Source organism: Platichthys flesus, chromosome 14, assembly GCF_949316205.1.
Source record: "Platichthys flesus chromosome 14, fPlaFle2.1, whole genome shotgun sequence".
Classification (NCBI taxonomy): domain Eukaryota; kingdom Metazoa; phylum Chordata; class Actinopteri; order Pleuronectiformes; family Pleuronectidae; genus Platichthys; species Platichthys flesus.
The window spans coordinates 8,478,080-8,498,577 of NC_084958.1; the positions used below are offsets into that span (position 1 = coordinate 8,478,080).

Genomic DNA, 20,498 nt, shown 5'->3' on the forward strand with positions numbered 1-20,498 from the left:
TATTTGTTAGAATCTCACGTACTTTTAATCCTCCTGGACTCCCTTCGCTGGCTGGTTTTGACCCCCGGCTGGAGCTCGGCCTCTGCTGACATCCTCCACCGCTGGGTCCCTAGTCCTGCTCACAGCAGATGGACCATGGGTTAGCGGTACAGTAGCTGATCCTCCTTACTCCCAGTGTCCAATTCCCCCCAGGTCCGTCTCTCTCACAGTCGCCCTTTGGCGGAGAAAACCTCCTTCACATCCATGGTGAGATGTCTGGTACTCCTCAATAAATGAAGATCCAGCATTGATTACTATGCTCCTTCACTGATGGCCCATGGTGTCTGAGTATTGCTTAATAGCACACGTGCGGAGATGGCTGAATTACGAGCTGGGCGACCCCCTCGACAGCAGCTTCAGATCAGATCTGACATCTTCTGGAGTGGATCTGAGTTCTCTCCGTGAAGGTCAAGTACCACATGTCCCACTGTTGATCTTTACTGAGGTCCCACCGAGTGCTCAGGTGTAATTCCCCCCCTGGAGAGCCTGCACCATTGATTGAATCAAATATTGTTCTTCAGAGTAGGTCAGGAGTGGATATTATTCTTGGGCAGAGCCCTTCAGATGTCGGCCGACAGCCCATCACAGTCACTTGCTCCGAGCGCTGCAGGATAAGGAGACAGGGAGAAACGGTTAATATAGAGGTGGTACATTTTTTTAATGACAAACACATCCCCCTCTATCACTCATTACAACATTAATCTAACATTCAAATTGGCAGACAGCAATCTGACAAATCAACAAAGACGTTATTGTCTCTTCTGGATCATCAATCCTTAATGAGAGTGCGGAAGCTGCTCGCTGTTCAGCGGCCACCCTTGAAGGAGACCTGTGGCGAGATATGTGACGCTGTTGTTTTAAGTGCGGCTTGTATGTGAGTAAATATCGTACATTAGAGCATGATTGCGTGCATGACGGATTGTTAATGCTCCCAGTTCAGATCAGCAGCGCGAGAGGAGGGGAAGTGGCAGCGAGCGATGAATGACAGACTGTTTCCGAGCAAACTCTGGTGGGAATCCTGGCACAGCCCTCTATAAACTGGGACCCCAACACATTGTGCTTTAATGCCCTTGAATCAGCTACTGCTAACACGGGGGGGCATGCCAAGCTGGCACTGTGGCTGGCACTGCTTCTGTTGGCATGGAGACGGGCCATTGTTGGAGGGAGAGAGGCCTTTAGCCGACCCTGGCCTGAAAAAGAGCCGCCGCACATCGAGCTCGGACACACATTATCCTGTGTGACATTGTGTGACATTGTGAGTGTCTGTAATGAGAGGGTCTAAGTGTCATTTAAAAAGGAATTTCAAGTGCCCTTGTTTTTCATATAGTACCGTTATATTGGTGTTCTACATTAATCCATTGAATTGCTTCAAAACTAAATCTTGAAACATTTAAACATGAGGCTTTTAAGGTGCATTAGTCCTCCCAAATTACAATAATAAGGATTATAGTAGGCTGATAATGATAAAACTAACAGGGTTGAGCCATCATTCTTTGATGTTGTGAGCAAACACAAAGCTAATTTTCAGCATCATTTATACAAATTAGACTCTTGTACTACTTTTGCACTGCTTGTTTATTTGCTACAGAAGAAAATTACCTGTAGCTTGCTGACATCAAACACACAGAAGTGTGTGAGGGTAGCATGCATGTGTGTGTGCGTGTGTGTGTGTGTGTGTTTGTGCAGCCTGTATTAAGAGCTGTGGCATAAACTGGATATAAAGATGAAAACCGACAGTTCCCCAAAAGTGAAGCCAAAGCATCTTGATCTCCACCTGGTGGCTTGCTGCAGTATGGGTCATACACCCGATCTCCTCTATGTTAACTGATTGGACAATGACTATGACAATGATGAAAATTTGCGGTAAATCTTATCAAACTGATGTTCAAGTGCAAACATTTGGTTTTGTCTATTTATTTTAGAAACGGCATGAATGACAGCTGAGATTGACTCCTGATTGGCCAAGTGTGTGTATGGGTGGGACTTCACTATCACGGCGCTATCCCTTGATCGCTGGTGCACAAACTCTGGCTCCAAATGCGCCATATTGCAGCATTTATACCCAGGGTATTTTGGCTTCTTTTCCAGGCAGTGGGAAGAGCTAGAGCTACTGAGCTACATGACAATATACTTATTTCATGAAGTGAGAGAATACACTGCTGTTGTTGAGGTGGATTTTTAGAAACATCATGCTGAGCTTTAATTCATATATATATATATATGTGCTGTCAGTTTACACGTTATTAAAGGCGTTAACGCAAACCCATTTTAACGCCGTTAATTTTTTTATCGTGAGATTAACGCAGAGCTGCCAACTCTCACGCTTTGTGTGTGTGTTTGTGTGGTTCCAGATAGCGCACCGTAGCCCCGCCCCCTGCCCCTGCGCACTCGATCAGAGAGACACAGTGAGATAGAGCATTAAAAAAAAAAAAAAAGATGGGAAAAAATAAATGAAGGGACATTTAGAATAGATACAAATTTGCGATTAATCACGATTAATTTTGAGTTAACTATGACATAAATGCGATTAATCGCGATTAAATATTTTAATCTTTTGACAGCACTAATATATATATATATATAAGCATAAAACCTAAGGATTTTTAAAATAGTCTTTTTACAGCTACAGTATATCTGCCTCCCCGCAAAAAAAAATGACAAATTTAATTTCCGTGAACAACTGGTAACCTCATCACCTCCTGTTCTCCTTGTGCACGGCTGTCTAGACCATGTGTCACCCTTCATATGAGTTTATGAGGCAGATAATGTCACCCAGGTCCGGGCGGAGGGGAAATCTCCCCATAAGTGCGTCTCCGACAGAGCCCTGGAGTGTCAGTGATGGTAGAGGTATTTTCCATGTCACAAAGAACCTTATCAGAATGTAATTTTCATTACCAGCGAGGGAGATATGCCCCATTGTATTAGACAGAAGAGCGATTTAATGTGATGTATGGCTGCTTTTCAAAACCAATGCTATCTAGGTCACTCAGACTCCCCAATCTGCTCCGTGTTTTAACAACTCCCAGTGTCTCTTATGATTTGGGTCAGCGTTAAAGAGCATCACTCATTTCTCTAGCTACTCTCATCCGTTAGACGATGTCAAAAGCCCTTGACAAAAGCCGCCCTTTACTTATTAATTTGTTCATTTCATTCCCACCTCTCTCAAGTGCAAAGAAAAACTTCCTTGAGGGAAGTCGATTTCATTTCTGCTTGCATTTCTTTATTTCCCTCCGTCAACTCTGCCGCTGCCTTTGTCTCTGTCTGAATTTCACAAATCATCTCCGGAGACGTGTTGGTTCCTGTTTATGTCTTTACCTAACGTAACCAGATTATTGAACAAAAACAGACATGCCGTGAGAGCAGCTGACGTATGACAACTCTGCCTGCCTTCACATTAAGCACATCAATCATGCAAGCCATTGATTTTTCAGGGGGCGAGTTTGAGTGTATACCTTCGCGAGGGGAACTAGGCCCCCTAGGCAACATGCAGGTACATACGTCTTGTCAAGTAGCGTCACCGCATCGGGATGAGATGTGATCTGAATCGTTCTCATCAAGGGAAACAATGCCGTTCAGATCTCTATGTCAAAACAGGTCAATCAAAACACTGATACAAAACACAACAAATGTCGTTTTGTATACAGCGCTCAGTTCTTCTTGATTATGTTATTAATGCACATACAACACAATAAGTAATTTCCTTGACATGGTAATTTGTTTCCAATGAAATAAAAACTATAATTCAGATGCGTGATTTATGTTGCAGAGACAAAGGGGTTGTAATTTCCAACAATTACACCGAGTTCTCACTCTCTGATCAGATTTTCAATCATGTTTACGTCTCTGAGATATAATGGGCAATCACTGAACACGCGCTCAAATCAGATCAGTCTCGAGATTCTTCCCAGCTCCTGCATTCCAGTGAGCAACATTGCCTCCTGAGAATGGGTTTTAATAGACTCCACAATCAACCTCATATTGTGAGACAAGCCTCCTGCATCCTGCCGCCGATGAGTAACACAGGTTGAACAGCCATCTATCACTGGATACGGCCAATTACACCTCCATTCACTCAGGTCCCGATGGAAAGCGCAGTCTGTGCTCTCCAGATTGCATGTGGCTGCAGAGGAGCAGGGAGGCCCCCCGTCCCCGGACCATCTCCGTGTCTTCCTGGCCGGGGCTGGCATGGCCCGGGGCTGGTGGAACGCTTGTTCGACATACTGGCTTTGGCACCTTGCGCTGGTTATCTTTGTTACAAAATGCCCCCACAGCTTATGTAGTGGGACATGACTGTCACAACTTGGCCTAGCAAAGCTCCTCTAAACTGCCCTGCTGGGTTACCTTGTGTCTCCTATTGCAAGGAGGGCCGAGCAGCTCCTGCTAAATCCTGTCCCCACCTAAAGGTATATATATATATATTGTGTTGTTGTGAAATGATTATCTGAGGGGTTTTTTTTATCTATCAGCCATTATCACAGGCTTGCAATCAGGAATAAGGTTGTCTCATGTGGCCTTACAAGTAGCTGATAGTCTTTCACTCTAAGATAAGGTTAATTTGATTTTGTTGGACTAATTAGAGTCCTGACTAGGAAGTGGCGAGTCTTTGGGGTAATTCCGCATCTATTAACACTTCTGACCATATGATTCCGAGGGTTGATCATGTTACTCACAGTCATAGCAGCCTATACGACCACAGCGATATGGGAAATATGCAAACATACAGTAACAAGACTGCACTGACACTGCTAAAATGAACATGCAGGTACTCTATTCACCATGTTCATGTTAAGCATGTTAAGCATGCTAATTAGAATGACGCACAAAGTGAAGCTGAGGCTAATAAGAGGTCATCAGTTTTGCAGGCATTTAGTCTGATCTGATGGGGATAAATGAACAATCAGCTGAACACTAACATGATTGAAATTCATTCTAATGGTAATATAAACGTTTCACCATATTTCAGACAAAAACACCAAAATGTGTCTCGTGGAGGTAGTCTAGGAAATCAGGGGATCAGTGGTAGAGACATGGAGACCAGTAGGTTAAGTATGCTATTGTTGTTTGATAAAAAATAAGAATTTTCAAGATTTCAAGACAATATATTTTCTGGCTGCTGAGATATTTCAGCCTGACCTAAGGGGCGGCAACACGCTGACAGCGCTCCACTGCTGGTGTGGCTAAAAACCAGAGGACATTAGTAGGAATAAAGCTAAAGAGGACGCCCTGATGAGAGTCTGTGAGGAAACTACCAAGATTTCTTTTAGCAAGTGCAAATACGAATAACATTTACATAAAATAGACGCAGAAGAAATGGGGACAACTGCACCATATTAGCATAGTGCTATAAACTCAGCTATTCCTTTTGATTTCTGCAGGGATTTATTTGAGGCAGAGCTGAAATATGGCAGCAAAAGAAGAGAAGGAAGCTCTCCTTTCTTCTCTTCCTTTCCATCGCCTCTCTGGCCTTCCAGGGGGAACTGATAGCCTCTGAGCTCAGGCTGTTCAGCCACGGCCCATTAGTTCACCTCATTCTGACAAGATGGAGGGCCTCTGACGATGGAACAGTCAAGTGTGCAGGCAGGGTGGAAGGACGGAGAAGATACATACAAAGAAGGGAAAAAAATCGGTTTGGGCATTTGAAGCTCATTTACTTTCTGAGGGAGAGAGAGGCCTGGTTGCTTCGGGTTCAGCAGCTACAGCTGGTAAACTAAATAAGCGTTGCCACACAGTTGCTTTGCTGTGCAGATTTATGTCAGTAGAGGCCTCGGAGCTGTGCACTCAGTTAGGCGTGGCTCCAGCGTGGCCGGGCATTGCAAGTGAGAGGGCGGCGCCCTCTGAAGTGCTCCGACATTATCCTTTTCACCAGCTCAGCTGCAGGATAACTGGGCCCTGCAGTGTGTTGGGATGGTGGTGTGTGTGTGGGGCGGGTGAGGGGGGGGGGGGGGGTCCTCTTCAAGTCTGAGTTACATGACATAAATGAAGAAATACACTCGCATTTGCACAGCAGAGGTCTCAAGATGCAAATATTAATGGGGTTTATTTTGGAAGTTTGCACTTCTCAGGCTGTTTCTGCCGCTCTGACAGACGTATTCAGGCTAACAGAGTGTCACTACTTCCCTGTGGTGGCAGTAAACAATAGCACGAAAACAAGATCGGCTACAAATTCTCTTTCATTCATCTGATTCCATCTAGCGCGTAGTGCCGGACTGGAAACCAGCGTGAGACTGCTGGACCCCTCTCAGAACTGTTAATTGGTGGATGTGGCTCTCCAAAATACCTCCTCTGATGTTCCTCTGGCGAGTCTTTTATTCGCTGCTGATTTGGTTTGTTGTTGTGCTGCGTCTGACTGTCTGAACAGTGTGTAAAAACAGGCTATTTACCACATTCAGTGGGAGAGAAAGAGAGAGAGAGAGAGAGAGAGAGAGACAGAGAACTGAGCAGGCTGCAGAAACACCATGTTACCTCACAGCCTTTATAGTCTTTTCTTCCTATTTGATTTGTTCTGTGTTTATCATTTCTAATCTCTCCAGTCTTTTAATATAAAGAACCTCCATCTTCAGTTCTTTTTTTCCCTCTCTTTCCCACCCCTGATTTCCCCTGCCATCCTTTTTGTTCTTTGTTTCCCTCTCTTCCAACATGATGCCTGTTTGTGAAAAGAGGTTGAGGCATGCTTTATCTCGCTGCCACCCCCTCCCCGGCCTTCTTTTGTGAGTTACAAAAGAACAGTGGATACCTTGGTTTGGACATTATTTCGTGCAGAGAGTAATTAATGAGACAATTCGTTTTTTCCCTCTCTTTGTGCTCCCTTTGAACTAAACAAACAGCCAAAAGGACTGCTCTTTTTATTGCACGAGGGTCATGGCTATAATTAAGATATGAAGGCAGCCTCTTTATGAAACTTGACTGTGGGTAACTGTTTGTTGTTCTGACTGTATTCATGTCTTAAAGGACTGCGTCGTGGACTGGCAACGCGACTATCAAAGATCCAGTGTGGCTGAGATGAAAGTTGCCATGATCAAAACCGCTGAGCACAACAGCACAACCTGCAGCCGGCAAGACGGCGGTAATGAAGCTGAAGGGAAGCACCGAAACAAGCGTCTTTTTGTGTTTTCCTCCCCACTGTCAAACCGCTTTATCAATGTTGTCATGATGTGACACGCCGAACGCACACATTGTTGGGAGTAGTTTCACTTAATGACAACAAGAAAGCAGTGTGACATATTTTGGAGTCACTTAAATCCAGCTTTACTCTTTATTCCCTTTACTGTTGTCATTTTTGAGGCGACTAAGGGACTGTGTGAAAATTATGCAGAAGGGTTTGAAAAAAAGAGCGAGTGCTTTATTTGATTCCACTTGCTGGAGAGAGAAATATGTTTTGGGAGGACAATCAATGGGGGGGGGGGGGTTGGAGTGGATTTATATTTGTGAACATCACGGTGAGGCAGCCTCTGTTTTTTCACTGATAGTGGTGGAAACTGTTTGGTTAAACCCCTTTTCACTGGTCAAAAAAAAAAACCACTAACATCTGGCTTTTGTCTGCAATGGGAATATTACAATTGGCCTTCACTCATAGGTGAAATTATGTTTTCGTGGGCTACGGCTCATATCTGCAGCGTTCACCCCTGTGAACTTGTTTATTTGACTTTCTGGCATCGGTGTGCAAATATCCATTAACATTTGTGAAGTCATTGTTGTTTAACATTTTGTGAACAACATACAACATTGATATTTTTCTTTATATTGCATGCTGCCTGAACAGTCAGGCAAACTCCCCTACCGGCAACATGAAAGGAGTCAACTGCTTTTCTTTTGTGAGTTTACCTACTTTAACAAAACCTGCGTGTACCAACTGAGTTTGGTACAAAAGGAGTATTAGTAGCTGTTGTTTCTATTGATGGCACATGACTTTGATAAATGCCCTTTTCTATGTTGGACATAATTTGCAATATAGCAGATATTGTGAAAATGACTTAACATATCCAATAGTCTATTCTGTGATAATTCAGATGGGTTATAAATGCAGCTGCAGAAGCTTCTCAAAGCACAGCAAAAATAAGCTGCATGCCAACATCCTGATTAGTGGCAATTTGATTTTGGAGTAATCTGTAGATATCACGATTTCCACAAAGTACCATTTCTTCTTTTCTCCAGAGAACACCTTTGTTGCAGCTCCACTTCTCCCACTATGAACAAGTACCTTGTGAAACTGTAGTTTAAACGAATCTCACACACCCACACACACACACACACACACACACACAAGCCGTCTATTCCCCGACTACAATAAAAATGTGTGTGGGTGTGATTAGTGAATGTCCCACCACACCCCAACGTCTCTCATTAATCTCACATGAGTGATTAGGCTGCTGCGACGTATGGAACCACGGGAGGTGTGAAACTGGGTGTGAAACTGTTGTCATCTCATATGTTATCGCACTCTGGAGACCCCGGAGGATTAAACCATGCCAGGCACAGCCCGTTGGCAGCTAATCATGCTGCTAATGATAAGTGAAATATGCGACTGACTCTCATAACGATGGCGACGCGAGGTCAAGATCCCGGCAAAGGACCGCGGAGACGCACACACGAGCGGCGCCAATGTTGTCTCTTCAGTCGCTCCCGTTGTTTTGTGTCAACCCGGAGCGGAGGCCACACGCCAGCCTGAGTGAAGCCTGCTGAATCTGACACTTGATGTCTGATTAGAGTAAAACATCAGGCTGAACTCCCACTGTGACGCTCTGATGAGGGCTCATCAGAAGACGTCATGCTGACCGCCGGTGCTGTGCCAGATGCTTGACGCTCGGCGCAGCTCCACATCACACCAAGACAGAATCTGTTACCTGCAGGCACGTTTTGATTAAATGAAAGTAGAGCGCTCCAAACGAGAACAACAGCAGTTACTCAGCGTGGAAAAGAAGAAATCAAATGTCATCAGCCATTATCGGTTCACTATTCACCCTCAGTTTACTTACATGCCAGATTCTATAGCTCATACAGATAAATATAGCCTCCCCTCCACATTTTCTCCTAATGACATTTCTAAATGGGAAATAATAATGATGCATTAACGAAGCAAATCCAGAGATATATGGTTTCTTGGATGGAGGTCAAGGCAAGGGTCAGCTCCCTGAGGAGCGGCTTATGACTCAGGGCCGTGGCAGGGCCCTTTAGTCAGGGGGCCCTTTAGTCAGGGGGCCCCAGGTTCAATATTTCACATTATAAACTCAAATAATAAGGCTGTTAAAGGGACACCTAGATCCCTACCTAATCTCGAGGCCTCATTTAGTAAAGGGATTAGAATCTGCTCTAATGTGGGATGATGTTGTGTGCATGTATTGCTTGTGCACCTCCGGCAAAGCGTTAATGTTTTCAGCCCGGTCTGTTTGTTTAATGGTTTGTTTGATAAAAAAAAAAAAAAAATCGTATTCCTTCTAAACTTAGTGGAATGGTGGGCAATGGGCCAGGAGAGAAGCCATTAAATTTGGAAGCTAATTCGATAAAGGGGGTTGATTCAGGATTTTTTTCCTACTTTCTTTAACATTGCGAGATATTGATTTTTTTTTACTGATTTCCCAGTGAATAACTCATGAATCTCCATGAAAAAAAATCTGCGATATTTAGGGAGCATATATCCTTGGGTGTGTGCAATTTATTGCAGCTTGACTGTCTGTCAGGTGACTGTTTGTCCTTGGTGGAGTTATTCTCGTTCTTTACCACATTTTTATGAGGTGAAAATGGCACATATCAGTTCTCAAAATGTATTTAATCAATCATTAACAATTCCAGAGGAAATACCTAAAAAAAAAGATAGAGTTGTCCATAACGATCCAAGTTGAATTTGAGTGCATCAAATGTCAGCACGATAGCATCATCAACTGACCCGTGTTTGTTTGTTTTCCCGACATAAATCGTCTTCATTCAACTTAGATTCACTCCATGTTTCTCCTCTGGTCATCCTCGTCCCCCCAGCACGAGGCCTGAACTCTCCAGTTTGAAAAGCGCCGCTACTTACTGAATTCTCCCGGAACTTCATTTTGCCTCAGGGTCTCCTCCGAGGCTCACTCAGCTCTGCTCTGGGTTCTTTTTGAATCTCTTTAAATTATTTTCTACACAAGAGATCGCTAATAAATATATGCAGCAAAAAAAAAAAAAATCTTAGTTGCTATATCAGTGTTAGTTAATAGATATGGTGATATTAGTCCTATTGCTTAGAAATCAGATGTTTACTAATTGGTTTTTCCCCATACATTATGAGAGCTGTGAGATTTTTTCAGATATAGATTGTGCTACTTTATACTGTACCCGAAATTTGGGGAAAAATTTTACTTGAGTAAACTGTTTGTGTTTTAAGCTTCATTTCACCTTCTTAACTAGAATCATCATCTCATCATCATGTTGGTCTAACATAAGCTTTGGTCATCTAAACACAAGTTCATGTCAAGTCTCTACAGGTGATAATGTTAGAACAAATGAAATAGTGCTGAGAATTTCGGCTCTTTGGAGGAAGCCGGATCTCACGACTCCCTTCCTCTCTGAGAGCTGTTAGAAAAGAAAGGCTCATCATTATTTTTTTCGTAGAAGGCTGGAGTTACAGGGTTTATGTGTGAAATAATCTCTATACTTTTGGAATATGAAAGGTAAAGATTTGGATTATCTCTTAATTCTTGCATGTGTGAACAAGGTTTAACAGCAATAAATTACTTATTTGCTACACCGAATGTTGAGTACCTGCCTTGTAAACATTACTCAAAGGGATGCCATGTCTATGATGTCGCCCCCCCCCCCCCCCCCCGCCTTCACTTTGTATATTCAGTGGAACCCATCTGATGCACAAATATAGAACGTAATGAAGATGGTTCAGCACAACTTCTGATGAAGAATACACCTGCGTGTGTGGCCTGTCCACAGCTGAATATGGTTATATGCTGTTTTGACGTTTAGTGAGTTGGTGTTTGTCTGTTGCAGTGTAAAATGTATAAACAGGTAGAGAATATACGGTCGGTAATTTGAATAAATACTAAAATCACAACTACTGCGCTGCTGCCCTGCTGCACTGCATTTAATACAATGCAGCGCCTGAAAAACTCAAATCCAACAGTGCTGCAACAATCCTTCCTCTGGGATTGTTTTGATGTTCAATTTATTCTGAAAATATGTGTTTATTCAACTATTCAACTGTATTGTGATAGAGGGCTTTTACATGTGTGATGATGGACTGATAGTGAATATTAGAAACACAGGAAACTACAGCCACCTGAATGTCCATCAATTGAAATCAGAGGCTCTTTCAAGCTTCATTAAGAAAGAGTTGCTGTTTGCGTTGGAGCAAGCAAAGTTTTGCTGTCATTTAATGTTTGATTACTGAAAACTGTAAATGGTGGAAACAGGGGAAAGGCACAGTGCTCAGTTAGAAGAAAAAAAAGACATGAATCAGGGGATATGAAATCACATGAGAATTGAGTCTGATAGTTCCTCTAGGCTAAACTAAACATCTCAATTACCTCCAGGGGGTTGAAGAAGTACTGAAGGAAGGAGATGTGGCAGAAACAATATTTAAATGGGACTGTCAGAAGAGGAAAAACCTTGCTGAGCCCATATTTGATTGCATATTTTATGGAGCACAAACAGAAGTGCATGCACAAATGCATTCCGAGCCACTGTAGTGCCTGCTGCTGCCAGCCTGCCACACTGTTATAATCGTCAGCCGCATATGGAGCTGCTGTCCTCCCTGTGGGGACTAGGGTTGTAGAACGGGCCGCCGGGATGAGACCGGAGGACCTCACCACTCGAAAGGTGATGAATGCTACGCAGCTTCCTGTAGAGCATCTGTGAGAGCAGATGAATGGGGAGGAGACGCTGATAAATTGGGTCACAGGAACGTTAGCGTTTCTGGGTAATGCGGTGAAAATGCTGGAGGAGTGCACCTGGGTGGCTGCACGTGCCTACAACTGGGGCAAGAGCTGCTCCAACCCGGCTTGGTTTCCTCTCTCTGGTGCTGCTGGCACTAACCTTTTGGAAAAGTTCCGCTTTTAATTTGCCAAAAAAACATGCCTTAACTCTTCTTAATTTCTTGAAGCCGCAAATTCAAAACAAGCCACTTAAAATGGAAATGTGGACTGAATTTATTTGTTTGAAGCATTTGAAGATTTTGATTTATGTTTCTAAAAACTTGTTAAATGGTGTTTTGTCCTTGATTAAAACTATACTCACAAATTCTGGATGAATGCAAACATTTATGCACAAACAGATCATTTTGATGAAAACTATAATGGCTTGCTGATAAACACCGTATATTCACATTTGACTAATCATTTCTTGGCATTGTTTATCAAGTAAAGAAACACAAAAACTAGACTAAGTCTCGGAAGGCAAGCGAGAGAACACAGGAGACAGAGAAGTCAAGAGAAAAACAGGGTAAATCCATGAGGGTGAACAGACTGACAGAGGAGAGTGTGACTTCATAAACAAAAGGAGGCGGAGCTAATATAACTCTAGGTGTGACACATTAGAGCAGGTGAGGTCAATGACATGATCGGGAAGGTCAGACAGACAGGAAGTAGAGTAAGGAAACACAAACGCTAGAAAATGGCAAGTCCACAAAAGTCTTGTGTATTATCTCTTCATGCATTTCAAAAGTAGAATGAGAAATAATCATTTTTTATTCTACATGGCTTTTTTTGTAGCTTTCTGTTAAATGTATCAGATGACTCATCTTGCACTCTGGGCCGTTCACATGAATTTATCCAATCAAATGGGATTTGGGATGACTTGAAGAGCAATCCCATCTGCACTTGACATGTTAGCCTGCTAGCTTGTGGCTAGATTGCTATAGCTAACACTTTATAACAATGGTCAGAGATGAGGGCTTGGTTTCTAATTGGTTTATGTCTCCTTCGTTATTTAACAATGCTGGAGAGGGATGTGTTGAGAGGAGCCCACAATCCTCTGTAGAAATCAGGCTGCAGCCAATGTTTAGCAATTGCAATAATATATCTGAACTATTTCATCAAATCGATCTGAATATGAAGCTTCGGGAGCGTTAAGACAAGCTACAACCAATATATTACACTGCAGTGTGATTGTTAGCACTATTGCCTCAGTAAAATGGACCCCAGTTTAAATCCTGGTTTGGCCCAGGCCTTACATGGAGTTTGCACGTCCTCCCTGTGTCAGCGTGGGCTCTTTCCTGTTTCCTGCCACAGACCAAACTCATGCAGACTGGCATTGGGTTAATTGGAAACTCTAAATTGACCGAAGTTGCGAAGGTGAGTGAGAATGGTTGTTTGTCTCTGTGTGTTGGCCCTGTGATTGTGCTGGGGACCTGTCCAGAGTGTACAACACCTCTCGCCCCCAATGTCAGCTTGGATTGGCTCCAGCCAACCCCCCCCCCCCCCCCCCCCTGCGACCCTCAAAGGAATAAGTGGTGCAGCTGAATAGATGACTGGATGGATGCAACATAAAATCCATTGGCAGCCGTGATGTCAAAGTGGAACTACTGACCTTTAAGAAAGTGCAAGTGTCAATCATTAACGCATATTATACACAGCAGACATGCATGGACAGCGATGTATGTGCATATGACGCCACATCACATCACATCACATCACATCTCTGCAGGGGGGGGGGGGGGGTTCAATGCCCTTGTTCTGTTTAGGCCTGTTCATTACTCAAATCTTGTTTCATTAATCTCAGGTTGTGGAGCAGCGATATGAGGTGGTGGGGGGCACAGAGGATGTGGGTGAGGGTGTGTGTGTGTGTGTGTGTGTGTGTGTGTGTGTGTGTGGGGGGGGGGGGGGTCCTTTACCTTGGCACAGACAAGACGACAAACTAGATTTGAGGGTGGATAGATCTTGTCGGCAGCGCACGCCGCCTCTTGGCAAGCAAAGTGAAGTCGATATCGAGCGGGGGGCCTTTCTTGCCTCCTAAGATTTACAGTATCTGGAGCTCCGCAGCCTCGTGCTCCGGTAGATGGATGAGTATTTCATACGGTGCCAACTGGCGCACCACGAGTTGAGCTGAAGGTCATTGCCACTCATTTCCGGCTCAGGAGCTGGACGGCTGGACCCAGAGCTGCTTAAACACCCCCCCGACTTGTTTTAATAGTAAAGAATCTGGCTGTGTGTAAAGGACCAGACTGCAGACAGCCACTGTGCCGGTACTGTGCGGCGCTGGTGCGGCACACATGCACAGTGTGTACAGTGCCAAAGACAGTTGAGAGTACAGTCGCAGGCAGCGGGTACAGATTGCCATCGAGGCTCGAGGCATGTGGCAGGGCGCCCCATGCCTCCCAGTTAATTGAGTCCTAATGAATCATTGGTTTGGCATGCTACATGTCCCTTGTGATGGCTGGTGTCATTGATGCATTGAAGATGCCCAGTCCTCTGGAAGTGAAGCGGGCACTGACGGCTGCTCCGGTTGAGCGCGGGAGGGGCGGGCCGACACTGCTGGCTTCACGCTGAACACTTCACTCACTCACCAGATGTTACGGGCCAAGGCGCGGGCATTACGAGCCACCAAGCGCCACACAATGGAAGTAATTGTGTGATCGCCCGGCAATTCACAGGCCCATTGGATTCCAGTAACACTCTGTATGGTGGTGAGGTCGCTGCCCCATTGTCAACTCAATGGGGTTAGCGCCGTCAGGGACATAAATGTGGGAAAACACTTGAAGTCAATGATGCCTGACTGCTGTTTTTGCAGAATTTCTACATTAATCTACAATTAACTGAATTAGATATGGATTGATGGAAACGTCAAATAAGCAATGGCTGCCATTAGTGGCAATTAGTGGTAATTGAGAACTACCAGTTGTTCTCCTCTAAAATACCTTGAACTTTGTCACTGTGTCTCCCTTACTTCATCAAACAATTAAATGATGCTAACTGAACTGCATTTTAATAAGGTGGGACACTTTTAGAAACCAAATGGTCCATTTTACTTGCATAATTTTTTCAGTGGATATTAAAAAGAATTTAATGAATTAATTTGCAACAAGAATTAAAGGTTGAGTTTAAATTGACATCCTCATTATGAAGTGAAAACAACTTTTAAGTTTATTGTGTGAGACAATGTCATTTATGTGGAGGGGATGTACTCACTTTTAAAAGTTTCCAATTTTATTAATGAAAAAGCTCAGGTCAATACATAGAGAGAAAACTATGGTTCAACTATTTGCCATTTCAGGTTTTGTATCTTACATAACTGTTGTTTCCAGAGACTAGGGGAAATTAGTGAAGGTGGTCTCTGACATATTTCTTTGTCTGAGGTGCAACAAGATAAATATTGTTTTTGTGCAGGATGATAACATTTTGGGAAATCCTATTTTTGACTTAATGAGTTTTAATACTTTAATGAGATGACCAATACCATCATCATGATGCCGTAAATATGAAGCTGGAGCCTACTTAGCTTAGCATAAATACTGTAATCAAGGGGAAGAAGCTAGTAAGGGAAAAGATAAAAAAAAATGTACCCACCAACACCTCTGCAGCTAACACTTTAAATCTTTGTTGAATCTGTTAATTCTTAGCTGGGACTTTTCGCGAGACAACCAGCGAAGACTCCAAGAAGACATTGATAAGAAAAAAGCCTGTCACATGGCCGCCATAAAACAGCGAGGGGTTGTTTCTACGCTTTGGTGTCTGTTAGGATCGTCCCATCGTACACTGGTATTTCCCAACGTGTCAACCTATTTCTTTCCCTCTGATGCGGGAGATCTGAGAATGCTTTTCTTTCGCTACGATCACAGCTTGCAGTGTGAGTCTTTGTAGCGTGGTTTTTTTAGCTGCTGACACATTTCGCTGCCACAGCCCTCCCACTGCACCCTCAACTTCAGATGCACCTGTCACGTTGATTAGACCCCCGGTGGAGGACGTGCATCATTCTTCACTCCACACAGCATCGCTATCTGAGCTATCTCCCCCTTTTGTTCACCAAAAAGGAAACGGGCTCACCTCTGACCTGCCTCTGCCAGGGGCCATGTCTTCATTGATGAATAGACCAGATGTGATAAGGCCAAATGAAACCTCAACCATAAATGTTTCAGGCTCATTAAAACCACATTTATAAAAGATTTAGACCCCTCCAGCAATTGTGTGTCGTATGTGGAAAAAGCTACATTACAGTTAGTGTGCCCCCCCCCCCTGTTCAGTAGATGCATTATCTCGGAGCACTTGGTAAACCCTCGGGGAGTTCAAGTCGAGGTAGTGCCACAGCGATATATAGGGAGAGAGGCAACAAATGTGATAACACGCCAGGCTTTCAGGCAAGAAGCAAAAGTACAGCAAGTGGGCGAGACAACCCCAAAGATTTGAAAGGAGTGCAAAACACCTACCAGCTGAAATGTTGTCGTCCCCCCCCCCCCCCCCCGCGTTGCTGTAACTGCTCTGAGATAACACGAAAAGGACATATTCAAACAGCGTTCAATATTTGATAGTAATTGTAAAAGGGGGAAAGAGGCATCGTGGCCTTAATCAGACGAGATGCAGCTTCCATATCCCCTCGCTGCGTTTGCTGTCAGGAGCTAAATGAAGTGTCGGGGCTCCACTGGGAGACCTAACAAAGCAGCTCTTACAGCAGAAGTTAATGCTCTCTAGTGTTTTGTTCAGCTCCATCTTAAGCCCCACAATTCACACTGGGCTGCAGAGGACTGTCTTGGGATGAGAACTGGAAATCGTGCTGGGAGAGCGTGTGCGTGTGTGTGTGTGTGTGTGTGTGGTTGCACGCGCGACACATGTGTCCTACAATCAAGCCAGTGAGTGCAGCTTAGGATCTGTTGCAGAACATCCTCTGTAAGGAGATTACTAAAGGCAGTTTGGGCGACTGGCAGAAGTCGCTGGTGAACTTTGGCACCGATGTCACAAAGCTAATGCTGTACGGCCAAGACACAACACAAACAGGACTTTTCGTCATTTGGGCCAACAGGAAGTGAGCCGCGGCCTTTCAACATATACTGTTTAAAAGCTGTTTCCACGGCTGTAGCCAAGGCCACTGCGATACTGTATGTAGTCCTGCCCTCATGAGCGCTCAAGCAGAACACACAAGGCATCATGACAGACATATGTTCCAATACTGAACAGTGCATTTGAACTGGTGATGTTGCCTCAATATTGAGTTTGAAGAGGTTAAAAAATGCCGATGAGAAAGTCAATGAATGGCGTACTCTGAAGTTAATTTAGAAAATGGTTCAATGGATTTTACTTTTACTATAACAGTGGTTCTAAAAATGTTGGACTTCAGGGGCCCCTCAGACTAAACCACAAACCCCCATCAATAATTTTAACTTTCAATGTTATCAGAGGAATTTTATGAGATATGGGACCAAACATTTTATCAGTGTGTTACGTATGGATTCAATAAAGTGAAAATGACAGATTCCCCTTTTTCTTCCGGGGATCCCCTCCGGCCCCTCCAGGGCCCTTGGGGGTCCCCTTACCCCACTTTGAGATCCCATGTTCAAAAAAACGAGATTCAAATGGGATGAAATGGCTCAACAACATGCATGTCTTTAACAGTGCTGGCTCTAAAGTGTATTTCTACAGCAAAAAAAAAAAATAACGGATCACCGGCCGCTCCAATGCAACCATTCCAAATCAGGAAAATCCAAAGAAGATCACAGCTGCACACCATGACGCAGTTCAGACCCCCCCCCCCCCTCCCTCTCCAGCACTAGAACCTTCCACAATTAACAGGATTGTTTTATCCCCACACTGACCCGTGATCTTGAACCGAGCGGACTCCTGCACACGCCTCTATTCACACCACGGACGGAGGCAGGCTGAGGATCAGCGCGGTCACTACGGTGCCGCTGCGCTGCGCTGTGCGCTCCCATCCGAGCGTCCATCCACAGGTTCTTACCCCCCCAGCGCAGACTGCTGGACATGTTCTAACCGATTGTGCGCACAGATACAATACATTTATCAACACCTGCTGCCGTCATGTCACCGGTCACTCATTCAGCCGGTATCGGAGTTAACACGCAGCCGTTTGGAGATGATTTACTGCTGTTGCAGCAGGACATTTGAATATGTGTGGAGGGAGGAGGGGGTGGGGGGCACAGACGTGGTTCAGTCTCTTCCCAACATGATAATCGACTCTGTACGGTTGTGAGGCAAAATAACATCAACGGTATGCATCGAAATCTCCTCAAAGCCAAATGACCATCCCTGGTTTGTGCGCAATCCAATGTGGGACAGCGGGTTATTTGACAGGCGACCGGCGTTCGCTCGGTGAAGGACTCCCCGTTCAGACCCAGCACAGCAGCACCGATGATCTCACTCGCGGGCTCTCTCTCGTTTCTTTTTATGTCACTACACGTCTGTCTCAGTGATCCACACGGAGACCGGTCCGCAGCCCATCTCCGTTCAGCGGCCGGTAACGCATCCTAAACCCTAAACGAACCTGTCACGTCGCTGAGCTGCTTCGGGTCGTTAAACATGTCTACAGTTTGGTGGAGGAAAAAAAAGACAGAAACTCGTCAACAGCTCATAAAAGTGAGACACTCACCTTTTCTCAGTGGACGCTTTTCTGTGCCATTTATGCGTTTTAATCCACATCTGTGTCTCCTTCATTTGAGCGCCCTATTCCCCCCAGTGAGCGAGAGAGAGAGGATGAGAGGAGTGAGTGAGGGAGGGAGGGAGGGAGAGAGAGTGAGAGACGGAGGGGAGAGCGCGTTTAAGAAAATCCATTTGTTAATTCCATTTGCCGGACACACACAAGGTGAAATCACATTTGCCTCCGCCTGTTACATGTCTGGAATTCCTCCTTAATTCTAAGATCCCGCATAAAAGCACTGTCTCCCTCCTCTCTCTTCCTCCTTTTCGCTCTCTCTTCTTTTTCTTCTTCTTCTTCTTCTCTCCGGCGCTGAAGTTGCCTGGTTACCCCTGTTTCTCATTCAAGGAGGCTGAAGCGCTGCGTACAGCGGCCAATCACAGCAGCAGCAGCCGGAGAGATTAACTATTTCTTGGCTCCACTATTCTAGTTTCAGGCTAAAAAAGAAAAAGAAAATGAGGGGAGTGGGCGGGGAAACTGGGCCCCCGGTGACGGGAAAAAAAGAAAAAATTAAAATGCACGGAGAGAATAATGTGGATGAGAGAGGAGGGGGAGGAGGAGGAGGAGGGGGGGGGGCCGTTAGAGGGAGAATGCGTGGATTGGGGGGAGGGGGACGAGGGGGGATTAAACATTTTCAAAAAAAAATAAAGGCTTGTGGGAGAGGAGGAGGAGGAACCAGTTGCCACTTCTCACAACAACAAAGATTGTCGATGTCCCGGGCTTGTGTGAGGATTGTTTTTGCAAACGGAGCCGAGTCTCCATCACTGGACAGAGTCTCAGGCTACGTCCACACCTTTACTCCATGGCGTCCACTCGGCCCTGAAGTCGTAGAGCCGCTGAAATGGAGAAGTTTTAGTTTGAGAAATCCCATGCTGCGTTTTCCATCCGGATGAGAAGAGGCCGAGATGTTTGGAAAGGATGAAGCTTGCAACCACTTGCTGATTGGTCACAAATTAGCCTCCGCTGATTCGTCGAGGCTCACATCAATGACCCCATTCAGTAGAAAAACAACTGGCATTAGCCTCGGCTGCCAGACTATTCAATAACAAGCATTGCTGACCCTGCTGTGGTTAGGGACAGCCTATTATTCAAGCAATCTGTGACGATTCCGCAGCCAACGACCAAACGCTTCGTGTTTACACCTGCACACGCCCAGCGGACACATCACATGCGTTTTCAATCTTGTTAGATTGAAAGGAGCCAAAACGCTCGTGTGGACAGGGATCGTTTTAGTTTGACGTAAATAAGTAGCCGAGATACGTCATATGTGATCATCCCCAATCTTCAATCCGTCAGGGGGAATTCATCGCCCCCCCCCCCCCCCCCCCCCTTTAACCAGCCACCCGTCAAGCCAAAGCCCCCGTCCCCTCCTCCTCAGCCCGTGTCCCACTCCAGTCGCCTCATCATAGGCCGTATTGATTTCAATTTCCCCCTCCAGCCATGAGGGTGAAAGGTGCAGGGGAGAGAGAGTCAACTTCAATCACTTGTACACATGGCGCGTGGGGGCATAATGACCCCCCACCTTCACGCTCGGCCACTGAGGGAGGGGTACTACATCCAGGTCGAGCCCCCCAACCCTCCCAAAACACACACACACACACAACTCCATGAAAGCCTTGGCCTCATTGTGACTATATGGCGGCTGCCTCTTCACGCTGGTGGCTGCAGACTTGCCCCCCACTAGGGTGCCATGCAGAAGTGCTGGTGCATTATGGGGAACAGCGGGGGGTCCTGATTGTGTGACAACAAGCGTCTCAAAAGACAGCACCAGGGCGGGGGGGCGTTGGGGGCATTTGTGTCTGGACGGCAATTCCAGCACAGAATATATTGAGGATGGAGTTTTTCTTTTTTCTTGTTTCATCTTATCGGATGGGAATTTTACGCAAAAAAAGATGTCAGGCATGTGTGAT

General features: G+C 45.1%; 1 protein-coding gene across 1 annotated transcript in view; it reads right to left on the reverse strand.

Annotated features, from left to right (window-relative positions):
- dab1b (DAB adaptor protein 1b) overlaps positions 1–18,646 on the reverse strand; it is a 43,001-nt gene extending 24,355 nt beyond the window's left edge. The window contains exons 1-2 of the mRNA XM_062404575.1: positions 18,544–18,646; positions 23–643 (exon numbers count right to left, since the gene is read on the reverse strand). Of these exons, the coding sequence (XP_062260559.1) occupies positions 23–92 (70 nt within the window). The 5' untranslated portion in view covers positions 93–643; positions 18,544–18,646. The remainder of the gene's footprint in view (positions 1–22; positions 644–18,543) is intronic.
- Between the last annotated feature and the right edge of the window lie 1,852 nt (positions 18,647–20,498).